A 13360-nucleotide genomic window follows, 5' to 3' on the forward strand; every position below is an offset into this window, starting at 1 on the left:
GACACCCGCTTGGTTTCCTGGATCATGGACTATTTGACTTGCCGTCCCCAGTATGTCCGACTACAGAACTGTGTGTCAGAGACTTTGATCTGCAGCACTGGAGCTCCCAGGGGACAGTACTGTCTCCGTTTCTTTTCACCCTCTATACATCTGACTTTAGATATAATTCGGAGTCATGTCACCTGCAGAAGTTCTCTGACGACTCTGTGATTGTTGGGTGTATAAAGGAGGGTGACACCACTGAGTACCAGTCTGTTGTGGATGACTTTGTTTCCTGGTGTGAGCGCAATCATCTACAGCTAAACATCAGGAAAACAAAGGAAATGGTTGTGGATTTTAGGAGAAGCAAGACTCCCGCGACTCCTATATCTGTCAAGAGGAGATAGTGGACATGGTCTCTGATTACAAGTATCTGGGAGTCCATTTGGACAACAAACTTGACTGGTCACTCAACACAACGGCACTCTATAAGAAAGGACAGAGTCGGTTGTACTTTCTTCGAAGGCTCAGGTCTTTTAACGTATGTAACACCATTCTAAGGATGTTCTATGAGACCGTTGTGGCGAGTGTAATTTTTTACGCAGTGGTCTGTTGGGGTGGGAATATTAAGGTGTCTGATAAGAACAAGTTGGACAAGTCAATTAGAAAGGCCGGATCTGTGCTAGGCATGGAGCTTGATTCAGTGGATGTAGTAGCGAAGAGGAGGATTCTATCCAAAGCACAATCCATTGTGAATAATCCTTCTCACCCGCTATACAGTGTTTTTGCTGAACAGAGGAGCAGTTTCAGCCGGAGACTGATTACCATCAGGTGCTCCACAGAGCGCCATAGGAGATCCTTTCTCCCAACGGCCATAAAAGTTTACAACTCTTCTCTGTAACCCTGTATGTGGCTTTTTGCACTGATTGGTATATAACAGGACATTAATACTTACTTACTTTTTTTTTTTTTTCCCTTAGTCAATATCTGTGAGCACCTGTAACCGAGCACAAGCAATTTCCCTTTGGGATTAATAAAGTTTTTTTGAATTGAATTTGAATGCCACAAGAGGACTCTCTCAAAGATCTTCATAAAGTGAGATGTAAATGCCACTGATCTGTAGTCATTTTACACTAAAATTGTCTGAATATTTAGTATATGGCGAGAAAATAAATGGCCGCATAAATGGAGTTCAAGTTTTACTACTACATTTTTCACTTTATACTTTTTTAGTTCTTTAGCCCTCTCAGGGTTGGGGGAGAGATCCTGCCCCAAGTGGAGGAGTTCAAGTATCTCGGGGTCTTGTTCACGAGTGAGGGAAGAATGGAGTGTGAGATTGACAGGCGGATCGGTGCGGCGTCCGCAGTGATGCAGGCTCTGCATTGGTCTGTCATGGTGAAAAAGGAGCTGAGCCATAAGGCAAAGCTCTCAATTTACCAGTCGATCTACGTTCCTACCTATGGTCATGAGCTATGGGTAGTGACCGAAAGAACGAGATCGTGAATACAAGCAGCTGAAATGAGTTTCCTCCGCAGGGTGTCTGGGCTTTCTCTTAAAGACAGGGTGAGAAGCTCAGTCATCCGGGAAGGGCTCAGAGTAGAGCCGCTGCTCCTCCACATCGAGAGGAATCAGATGAGGTGGCTCGGGCATCTGATCAGGATGCCTCCTGGACGCCTCCCGGGTGAGGTGTTCTGGGCATGTCCAACCGGGAGGAGGCCCCGGGGAAGACCCAGGACACGCTGGAGGGACTATGTCTCCTGGCTGGCCTGGGAATGCCTTGGGATTCTCCCGGAAGAGCTAGAAGAAGTGGAAATGGAAGTCTGGGCCTCTCTGCTCAAGTTGCTGTCCCCAAGACCCGACCTTGGATAAGTGGAAGAGGATGGATGGATGGATAGTTCTTTAGCTGTTCATTACTTATATGGCACTTAAATTAATTTCATCTCATTAAAAATGTGGCTTAATTAAAAGGCTATAGCATGTTATGTAACTTATTTCCTCTTTTAAAATTGTACAAGTCTGATGCAGCAATAAGCAAAACAGCATGGATTTGAATTACCCTCAGCTAAGGACAGGGTGTTCCTAAATGAAGAACTATGCAACTCTTTGTTGAGAAACTAAGGTTTGACAGCAGAAGTAAACGCATTTCCTCTTCAGTATGCTTCGGCTGGTGCAATCTCATATTCATGCAGTGGCGTGCTTGTCAGGTTTCAACATTAGCACTGTATGATTTATTTTGGGGGCAGGATGCAAAACTAGCACAGCCTCTAACTTCCCTCGTTCTAGTGGTGACTGCAGAAGACCAAGTCCAGTCTGCTCCTGTAAGGGTAGGTTGTGAATACTCTTTTCTGACTCAATCAATCTTACTTTAGCGTATTTGTATATTTTAAACAGCAAACTGTACACATGCCATGAACATGTAATATTTCTAAAATAGCATCTTGGAAGACCAGCTAGATAATAATCTCCAATGACTGTCTAACAATGAAACTCTAATGTTTCACATAAATATTTTCTCTTTTCGGGGGAACTTTGAACTGTTAATGTAAACTAAATAAATATAACCTTTTATCAATCAAAATTAACTGGAATGGAGAATAGCATTGGTGTACAGCAGCACTTAGTTGAGGCTTTACATCCTGGCAGAGGAGCGCCCTGTGTGGACATTACATGTTCCTTCTTTGTTCACCCAGTTTCCTTTGGTTTTCTTAAATATGGTGGGACTGAATGGGGGCTCTAAACTTGTCGACTGTGGGTGAGGGAGTGTGTCATGTGCTGGACTGACATTTAAAGTAGACTAAGGTCCTGGGTAATACCCATTGCTACTGAATGGAGTTCATCAGATTTTACTGTTAGAAGAAAGTTTACTGTCAATTGTTGTATGGTATGATTAAAATGCCCACTTGATCCCAGTCATGAGACGATTAAGCACATATAAGCAATTTCTTATAAAGTGTACTTTTTTACTTTCAGAACTCCCAAGTTTTTTTCAATATACTTACATCCTCTGTGTGAGATTTTACATTTATTTGCCTTGTCAATTTTCTTTATGTCTATTTTTTGTTAGTATAATATTTACCATTCAGGGATAACTGTGTTTAGCTTTGACCTTGAAGTTTATATTTGTTTTCTGATTTTTATTTGATGGCATGAATGCCAACATGTTTGTGCTGAACAAACCAACCTCTTGCTGGTGTTTTACACACAAAGCCAAAAGAGACAAAGGTACAGAGAGAGACAAGCCTCTTTGACTTTGCATTTTGGGAGCAGAACTCTTTTTTTATTTTTAATTCACACATTGCCCACAGTCATAAGTTAAAAAGGCAATTGAGAACTAACGAGTAAGTCTATCATTTTTTGTTTCTTCCAGAGGCCTTACATGACAGCGTGTGAAAATTTTCTTTTTTTTTTATTAATTTTATTACAATCCATACAAAGCAATCAAGTTTTTACAAAAAGAAAAATTGAGTTAAGAACAGATCGATCCCCACTTTCTAAGACAGGATGTGTTACTGTATATACAGGATGTCTGGGAAAGAAGTGAATTATGTGCCAGTGATATTCTGTGCTGACGTTAGTCTCAGTCGTGCTTTGAAGCCCTGGACTGAGCAGGTGCCCTACAAGGATGTGATGCAGTGTAAAACATGATGATCTAAATACTGCTCAACACATCAAGAAGACTCACCAATCCTTTTACTGAGGACAGACTTCAATAGGAACCTGCACAAGTCTGTGAGCATACATGGAGACATTTAGGTTTTCCTCAGATATCTAACGAAGTAAAGGTGTTGGTGAGTCTTCGTGCTCATAGCAAAATGTGATGTGTGCACTTTAGATTATCATTGATGGCAGCTGCAAGAAGTTTAAAGTTGCTGACTTTGTCAATAGCATCTCTGTAGAAGGGAGTGTGACCTGAGTCTTACTTCCTGAAGTCTATGACCAGCTACTTGATTTTGCTGAAATTAAAGGAAAGATTTGTGTCTTGTATCTCAGTGTCAAAATGAGCATCTCTTCTCCTTAACCAATCTCATCATTGTTGGTACTTACTGTTGGCCTATTTTGGTTGTGCTATCAACAAACTGAATTGAGCTATAGCTACTTGGTCTACTCAATTTAAGTCAACTCAGCTTTAATTTTATTGTCCCATACAGGGAAATTGGTTTGGTTTTTCATCAACAATAAGCTTATATAGACATAGGTTTTTCAGTATAAAAAGACAAGGAAGGAGAATATAGTATAAGGAATTACATATATCTGAACACCAATATGTATGTACATTTTTAGCATAAATACACACATATGCATATACTGTACATTGTGGCAGATGACTGGGGACCTTGCCCCATCGGGATGCCTGGAACAAGGAAGGACCGGGTGAGGGGCAATATATTCCCCTGGTAGTTAGAGGGCAGCCCCCCTGGATTCCATCAGGGCCACGGATACAAAGCTGGGAAGCTCATCCCTGTGGTGGTCCGTGGCTGCCACCTGGGTGTGCCTGGATGGTTCCTGAGCCATGGACTGCAGCAGTTCCGCCACACCAGGAAGTGCTGCTGGAAGATCATCAAGGAGCACCTGGATTACATCCAGGTGTGCCATAAAAGGGGCTGCCTCACTCCATTCGGAGAGCCGAAGTCGAGTGGAAGAAGGCGGAGCTTGCGAGGAGTGTAGTAGAGGGAGCAGATGTGACAAAAGGACTGTGAGCATTGTGGCTAATTATGCACTGTGGTATTGTATTGAGGCACAAAACGTATGTGATTTGGACATCTGGCTGTCTCAGTATCTGTCTGTGTCCGGGGGCATCTTTCACAACATATACTAAAAAACTTTACATCTATCTACACAGTGGCACCTATGAATCTGATATATCAGTAATGAACTTGTATTCCAGTTAGATACAAATATCTAGAAGTTTTTATTCGGTATTGTAAGAATCTGTACAGTGCTGGTAATCGTTGAGAATCCCACATACCCACTACATTGCAAATTTCATTTTAGCTTTTTGTCACCAAACAGGAAAAAGGAATACAGCCATGTGGCTTGGCGCTTTATCTCATTGGATGTCTGTATTGAGGATCAGCATGGAGGAAGCGATGCTGCCAACCTGCACATGCTAAGGTCGGCCAATTAGGAAATTCAAAGTCCATTGGCAGATGGTTTTATCCTGAATCTAGGAGTTTAGATATTGGCTTTGATAATACATCTGATTTAAATCTTGATCTGTAACCTATAAACATTATTCAGGCATAGAAGTTTTATTATCCTGATGTGCCAGGGTGATATGAAGTGAACGGAATATGGCATCCTCAGTGCAAAAGTTGTGACAGTCTGCAAAACTGGGATAAACACTGGGGTTCCGTGCCATTGGTATGTTGATTGTAATGAGTGCCGCAGTTTTGAATGGAACTGTAGTCAAGATAATGTTTAAAATGCAAACCAAAACTTTTAACCCAGAAGACAAGAATGAATTACACAAAGCTTAGAATATGTAGCAAAAATCATAGCAAACAGTGCAGGGAACCCATAAACCAAAAAATAAACATTTTATAATATTAACTGAAGTGTTAACAGCAAACTATGCAACTACTGTGGGGTTTTAATGGTTAAGGTTTTTTGCCTTAATGAATTGACTTTTTGGCCTTTTTAGCTTTCTGTTATGCCATGACAGCATTTGTTTAGTTATGGGCACTGCCAATTTGAGACATTACCATTATCATTCACCATAAGGAATAAAGGGAGAAGATAAAGTAAGTAAGTAAGTAGGCATATTGGTAGCTGTGGTGATCGTCTCAGAAGGCCCCGGCAACGTGCAATGCATGACATCATTAGTGTGATGGCATAGAAACAGAGCTGGGGTGTGATTCCTGCAACAAAAACCTTTCCTGGTTAATGAACTTGCTTTTGGTATTAAGGTCTTTGATTTTTGATTAACATTTTAAAGTAGAGGACAGATCAATTAGACTTTTGCTAACAACGTTGGCTTGAGTTTTTCAACTACATCTCATCTCCTAATTCTTTTAAGTCGTTTTCTGAGTCAGAACAAACACATAAACAGAGGCAATTTTTAAATCTTGTAGTCAAAGAATAAGAATATGTTTTGTAACCAAAATATTCAAAATACAACAAAAGAACAAACACTAAAGGTTTGAGTTTAATCCACAATTTTGGATGAAGTGCTCCAGCACAGAGGTTGCTTATATATGGTCATGCTGATGATGTCATAAAATGCAACTTCCAGGACACATCCCCACACCAACCAGCTGTTACACAGAACAAAAAATAAATCAAAAGTAAATGGCATCATGGAAAACCATGATTACTTTTTAAAAGAATTAAAAACACTTTGAAACACAAAATAAATATGACCAACGGATTCCTTGGTCTCTATATCCCCCGAAAGCAATGTCAAAAGAAAATTAAGAGACCAAGGAACCGACAAGGAACAATCACAATTTGCACATCAGATCTTGACATAGATCTGATATCATTCAGTGCTAACCAAGGTTATTATAGTTTTGACTTTTTCAGTTAGTTTTAATTTCTATATTTTTACTGACATTACTTGGAAATTCAGTTTAGTTTTAGTTTTCCTTCAGCATATATTTTTAGTTTTAATTTAGATTTTATTTCACAAAGACATTTCTATTTTATTTTTATATCTATTAGTTTTAGTTTTAGTAATTATGGTCTAGTTAAAGAGCTACTATGGAGTTAAGTTTTGTGTCACAGTCAGAATTGTACACTTAAAATGTTAAGATATGAGCTTTAAAGCTAACTACATCACATTGTTTACTATATACTGTGTATGAACAATTTTTTATAATCAATTAAAAAAATATTTTTTTTGTCATTTGTGCTGAACAAATGTGCGCTGATTGTTGGTACTTTTTAACCTTTTTTTGCCCGGAATGGGACAATTTGTAATGAAATTTAGTTTTTTTTTACTGTAAATGTCTACAGCACACAACATATCTCGCGCCAAGACAATGTGCTTACAATGAATGCCTTCAATATTGCATTCAAAAATCACGCATACTAGGTTTTGTTGTTCTCCTGTGCGAAGTGGCAGGTGAATTATTGTCAACAAAACGCAGGCACCTGAGAAATAAACTGAAACATTACTCACTTGTGATTCTTCTGTCCATACGGTAAAGGTTTTGTTGACCAGCACATTCCAACTTCAGGAGTTTGAATTACATCTTGACATACAAGAAGCGTAAAGAAAGGCGGCACAGTAAATCGCTTTCTATGTCACATGCTTTACACGCCCGTAGTCCGTTTGCTGTGTCACCGCAAATGCTGTGTGAACACCCGCCATCCATCACCAGCCGCTATTGAATGGATGAATAGATGAGGACAGCTTGTGGTGGATGAGTTTCTGTTTTAGAGTTTTAGGGTTAAAAACTAACAGCAAGAATATTCATTCAAAAATGAAAACTAAAAATAGTTTTAATATGTTAATATTTTATTTCAGTTAGTCTTTCCAGCTACTTTAACAGTTTTGTTTAGTTTTTCATTTCAGCTTTGTTAATTATTTTGTTTCAGTTTATGGAAATGTTTTTTTATTAATAGTTTCAGTTTTGATTTTAGTTTTCGTTAACTATGGCAACCTTGGTGCTAACACCAGTAATTCAGCATGTATTAAGTAAATGTGTAGTGTTTTTGTTCCTCTTTTATTTTCCTGAATATTTTCTTGAAATAGCTCCCTCTGTGCTCTCTCACCTCCTTCCAGCTACTTTTTTGTTAAAATTCTCCTCTTATTCCTCTTCCTTTATCTCTAAATATTGAACTCTCTCTGTGTTTGAGGGTTTTTAAGGTAATAAATCCAGTTTCCCTTGTATTAATTTCCAAAATCCTGCAGTGGTTAGAACCTTTACCAAGGTATAGGCTTAAAAGTCGCAAGTAAAACCTCCTGTAGTTTATACCCTCTACAGCAGCCGTTCTGAAGTACCTGCATATTAACTACTGTAAATTTCCAGTCTTTCAAAGTTCAGTTTTCTTTTTCGTGGTTGTGTAATTAATAAGATCAGAGGACATTCAGTTTACCAACAACTGGTTGCCAAATAATCACATTACTTTTATTAGTCCATTTCTTTTCTGAATAAGATTCTTATTAATTAAAGGACCACACAGAGCCAGAGCGTATGATGGAAGCATCTAATACAAAGCAAGAGACAACTCTGGGTGGGTATGATGCCCCATGCCTTTCACTCCAGCATGTTTTAAACACTGAGAGACACAGACACTCCAAAGTTTTTTATAGTGCACAACAAAATTGATCTTAATTAAATTAGGTGCCTTGAAATATCCGATTCGTTTGTGCACTTAATAGACCCAGGCCTCAATAGAATAAGCTAAATGAAAGTGAATTGAAAAAAATCTAAATATTTTTAAAGTCTAGATGGACATTCTTCTGAGAATTAAAAATAAATGGTAAAAACAAGGTCAAAATGAACTCAGCACTCCACCTTGACTATAGTGCTTAGTTCCATGTCTCCGTTACTTCAAGATATTTAGAAGCCACTAACCAATAAGCACTGTCTATTATCTTCTCTCAATTTCCTGTTCACACAATTTCCAGATCTCTCATGCACCACTGGTTCTCCTCTTCAGTGTAAATTGGGAATCAGTCTGTATTGCTCTTTCTCCAATGAGTTCATCAGGTCAGATAACAATATGCAAAATACGAGAACAATACTGCCGACAAACACACTAGTCAAGTAGATGTAGACTTCAACCACACCAAACCACATGCTGGTGTCGCTCTCAGTCATTAAATACTGCCTCCAGAGAATGCACCATCACTTTCAGCTGTTCTAATCTACCCACTCTAATTACACCACACTGGTATGCTAGCAGTACCATGCACTCCTCACAGGTTCCCCTCACCATTCCGCAATACTATTAATTAGAAGAAGAAGTATCGCCATAGATCTTTTCCATACACAAACACACCCACTCTCCAGTTTCATTCACTCTGCTGGCAATTACTTGACACCACTGAGGTACATACCAGCATCAGGAAGCCAGCTGTGGCACAACCTGCACCAACCCTCCTCTCTGGGCAAGTGTAAATATTCAGACATTCCAACATCACAGTATGATACAATCAGGCACGCATAGTAACACATATGCTGTGATTTATTTAGCCAGTTTTACACTCACCACTGATTCTAACCTGGATATCATTGTGGTGTGGGAGAGAATGTGTGAATGGTGTGGCTTTGTTGGAAAGAGAGCTGATAGTGGTATCTTGGTTTATTATCTGCCTTGTGTCCAAGGCAGATGAGATGACCCTGCAATATATAGATGGATGATTCTATAACTCTTCTATGTATTGTCATTTTTTAAAAAGTCAGAATTTTTTGCTTAAGACTCCATTGTGCAAGCACTAGATGCAAAACCTCAAAAAATAACATTAAAAATATAAATGAATTATTTTCATACAGGGCCTTTATATAGTGTTTATTTTAATTGATTTTTTTTTTACATTTGGAGAACATGCATGCTGATTGATATGCTCAGAGTCATACAGCACCATTAACCTTGTGTTTAAAGTCTAGTTCTACAGCCAAAAATTACTAATGAAAGAATTTCTTGATGATGACTTTTAATAAAATATGTCAACATTCAGAAGTATTTTTTTTGTCATCAGATGCGGAAATGGATTTGTCAACCAATGAAAAGTTGTAATTTAGGGTACAGTAAAATTTCCTATAAAACATTACAAATTAAACAAACTAATTTTGCTTTCTCTGCAGCTGTATCTTCATTATGATGGCAAACATCACATCTCCCAACATGAGCCTCACCAGCACAACCAGCAGCGGCCTTGGAACTGGCAATATCATTGGTATCACCATACTGGTTGTGGCCTTCGTGTTTGGCTTCCCCGGCAACCTATTTGTAGTATGGACAATTATTTTCCGCATTACTCGCCGTTCAGTCACCTGCCTGATGGTTCTGAACCTGTCAATAGCTGATGCTCTGCTGCTTCTCACTGCTCCCCTTTTTTTGCGATTTTTGGCAGCTGGCACTTGGGAGTTTGGACCAGTTGTCTGCAAGTTGATCCATTACCTTGGTTGTGTCAATATGTACGCTTCAATTTTCCTCATTTGTATCATGAGCCTGGACCGTTATGTAGCTGTGAACTGGCCTTTAATCTCACAACAACTCCGAACAAAGAAGTCTATGATGAAAATACTGCTGGGCCTTTGGAGTTTGGCTTTTCTCTTTGCCATACCCATGCTATTTTATCGCAAGTAAGTTTTAAACTGGTGAAAAATAATGGGTTGCAGGAACTAACGCAGGACTGTTTTGAATCTAAACTGTTATTATAGTCTCCAGTAAAGAGATTATTGTTGAATCTTGAGTAGATGGGATCTTAATCCTGATTAAGTCACATTATACAAAGAATGTGCATGTTCTCTCATATTTTCTTAGGTTTCCCTGGGAACTTTCATATCCCAAAACATGCAGCTCCAGAAGATTAAAATCCTGGCCTTGCCTCTCTGGTTAAATGTCCTGCTTTAAAAATTCAAGATCGGAGACACTCTCCTAAAGATTTAGGATTTAGGGATTTCTGTTGACACAACATTTTAATCAATTAAATGATGTGCAGGATTGATTAAAAAAGCATATAAAATGTTAGGTTATATCATTAAAACTGTTGAGTATAAATCAAGAGACATTATGCTTAGACTATATGATGCACTAGAGATACCACATCTGGAGTACGTTGTGCAGTTCTGGTCACCACACTACAAGAAAGTCACTTGAAGCTCTTGAAACTGTGAAGAGGAGAGCAACCAAGTGCATCCCAGGACTTAAGGACATGTCCCTACTCTACTCTACCCTACTCTAACAGACCCAGAGAATTAAACCTCTTCTCGAGCAGAGAAGACTGCATGGGAACATAATCCATCCATCCATCCATTATCCAACCCACTATATCCTGACACAGGGTCACAGGGGTCTGCTCGAGCCAATCCCAGCCAAGACACGAACAAATCCCAGGCAGGTCACCAGCCCACAGTAGGAAACACACACCCACACACCAAGCACACATTAGGGACAATTTAGCATCACCAATGCACCTAACCTGCATGTCTTTGGACTGTGGGAGGAAACCGGAGCACCCGGAGAAAACACACACAGATACAGGGAGAACATGCAAACTCCACACAGGGAGGACCTGGGAAGCGAACCCGGGTCTCCTTACTGCGAGGCAGCAGTGCTACCACTGCACCACCGGGACATAATCCAGATTTTCAAAATTGTCAAAGGAATTAATAAATAACATCCAGCAGAATTCGTTTAACTCAACAGTGAATCACGTACCCAAGGGCACTAGTGAAAATTAAAGGGAAGTGCATTTAAGTCTGAAGGTAGAAAGCACATCTTTACTCAAAGAGTTGTGGAAATCTGAAACAAAATCCTGAGACAATTAGTTGAAGAAGCAACCTTGACAACTTTAGGAAAGTGTTTGGATGAGATATTGGGAGAGCTTAGCTATTAGCTAAACACATGAGCTTATTGGACTGTATGGTCTCCTCTCATTTGTCAAATTTCATATGCTTTAGTCTGAGTGAGATATTTTACAGTTTTTCTCCTGCATCTAAAAGATGTAAATGTTAAGTTGACTGGTAATTCTACATTGGCCCAGTATGAGTGAGTGAGGGTATGTGAGTGAGTGTGCCCTGTGATTGACTGGCACATTACCCAGGGCTGGTTTCTGCCTGATGTTGCAGGGATAGCTTCTGGCCTCTGCACTGTTTGTTCCATAGTGGATGGATGGTTGAGCTCAAAAATGTAGGTGTGGATCAACGAGAGAAAGGAATCTGTAACAACAATTTATTTAGCCACATAATACTTCATAATTTGCTGTTCAGATGGCATGTCAGATAGAAGTGCAACTCCTTGTGAGCTAATTGACATAATGCGTTATACATTGTCAGTCTGTTTATATTTGTAAAGCATAATTTAAGAAAGGAAGAATCTGGAGGTTTTAAAGGTAATGCCCACATCTGACTAGTCATACTTGGTGATCATGCTCCAGTGGGTTACATTTTGGACACACAGAAGTACCCTGTAGTATGTGATTCACCATTTAATTCTAAGAATTCTGCTGGATTTACTTTATTAATGCCTTTGAGAATTTTGAAGACCTGGTTTAGGTCCCCACACAGACTGCTCTAGAAACACACAAGTTAAAATTTCACTGTACCCTGCATGTGTGAAAATAAATTGAAATTGGATTTGTCACAGCATACTCATTTCTGTTTGTCTTCTTATTTTTTTGCAGGGATCTTCAGCCATACCTACACAAAGGCCTTACTATTTATATTTGCATGCCTTATCACCCTTCCAGCAATCACAAAATCTTCCAGTATCTGATGGAGTCCATTTCTGCCTTTTTCTTACCTTTCATCCTCATTGTATTTTGCTATACTAATGTAGGCCGCAAACTACAAGACGCCAGATTTAAGAAGAAACAGAGGACAAGCAGACTGATTCTGATCATTGTTGTGGCTTTCACAGTTTTCTGGCTGCCCTACCACATTGTCAACATGATGCAAGTATCGGGAATTTTGAACAACTCAACAAGGATTTTGAAAGCCGCTGAGACTATGAAGCCTAACGTGACAGCCTTTGCTTTCTTAAGCAGCAGCATTAATCCAATCCTCTACGTCTTTGCTGGGAGCTCCTTTATTCGCTCTGCTGGTGTGAACTTCATGGCGAAATTGTTTGTGGCCAGTAATTCTGATGGATCATCACGGGGTTTTTCACGCGCAACCAAGATCAGCCGCAATGACTCAGTTGAAATGACCAAGATACCAGATACTAATTCAATCAAAGACAAGACTTGTGGAAAACCCATGCTCTCCTAATGTCTTCAGCAACCTCTTTCAGGCAAGTTTATCTTTTAGGCACATGTAGGGCATGAACAACAGAGCTGAGAAAGAGACTGAACCTGATGCTGCATTATAGAACTAGCTGTGCTACCTGCCTGAGTCAAGTTGAAACCTAAGTAATCAACTTATGTAGCCCTCATTGTTAATGTTTTCAGGACACCATGTAATGCATATTTCTCTATTATATGTCATTTAGTATAGGAGTAGCAAAATACCCGTGCTTCACAGCGGAGAAGTAATGTATTAAAGAAGTTATGAAAAAGAAAAGGAAATATTTTAAAAATAATGTAACATGATTGTCAATGTAATTATCATGGGCTTATTTTAGCATTGAGAGCGAATTTGATGATTGTAAAGAGTTTAATTTATGATTGTAAATGTTGTGTATGAGAAATGCACATTTTTAGGATGTAAGGATCTCTTTGTAAACGACATTTGCAGTTCTGCCCTCGGGCTGTAAAATGACCAAGCTG

At 39.2% G+C, this 13360-nt stretch overlaps 1 protein-coding gene across 2 annotated transcripts; it reads left to right on the top strand.

Annotated features, from left to right (window-relative positions):
* Nucleotides 1–2163: 2163 nt before the first annotated feature.
* LOC120517751 (leukotriene B4 receptor 1-like) lies at nucleotides 2164–13135 on the top strand. Of its 2 annotated transcripts, none has more exons than XM_039740225.1 (3): nucleotides 2164–2303; nucleotides 9735–10235; nucleotides 12278–13135. In XM_039740225.1, exons 2-3 carry the CDS (start codon nucleotides 9748–9750, stop codon nucleotides 12861–12863), a joined length of 1074 nt encoding a protein of 357 aa, XP_039596159.1. In that variant the 5' UTR covers nucleotides 2164–2303; nucleotides 9735–9747; the 3' UTR covers nucleotides 12864–13135. The 2 variants fall into 2 exon arrangements, with proteins under 2 accessions (XP_039596159.1, XP_039596154.1); XM_039740220.1 differs by lacking the exon at nucleotides 2164–2303 and adding an exon at nucleotides 5008–5091.
* Nucleotides 13136–13360: the final 225 nt, after the last annotated feature.

This window comes from Polypterus senegalus, chromosome 1 (genome assembly GCF_016835505.1).
Source record: "Polypterus senegalus isolate Bchr_013 chromosome 1, ASM1683550v1, whole genome shotgun sequence".
Classification (NCBI taxonomy): Eukaryota; Metazoa; Chordata; class Cladistia; order Polypteriformes; family Polypteridae; genus Polypterus; species Polypterus senegalus.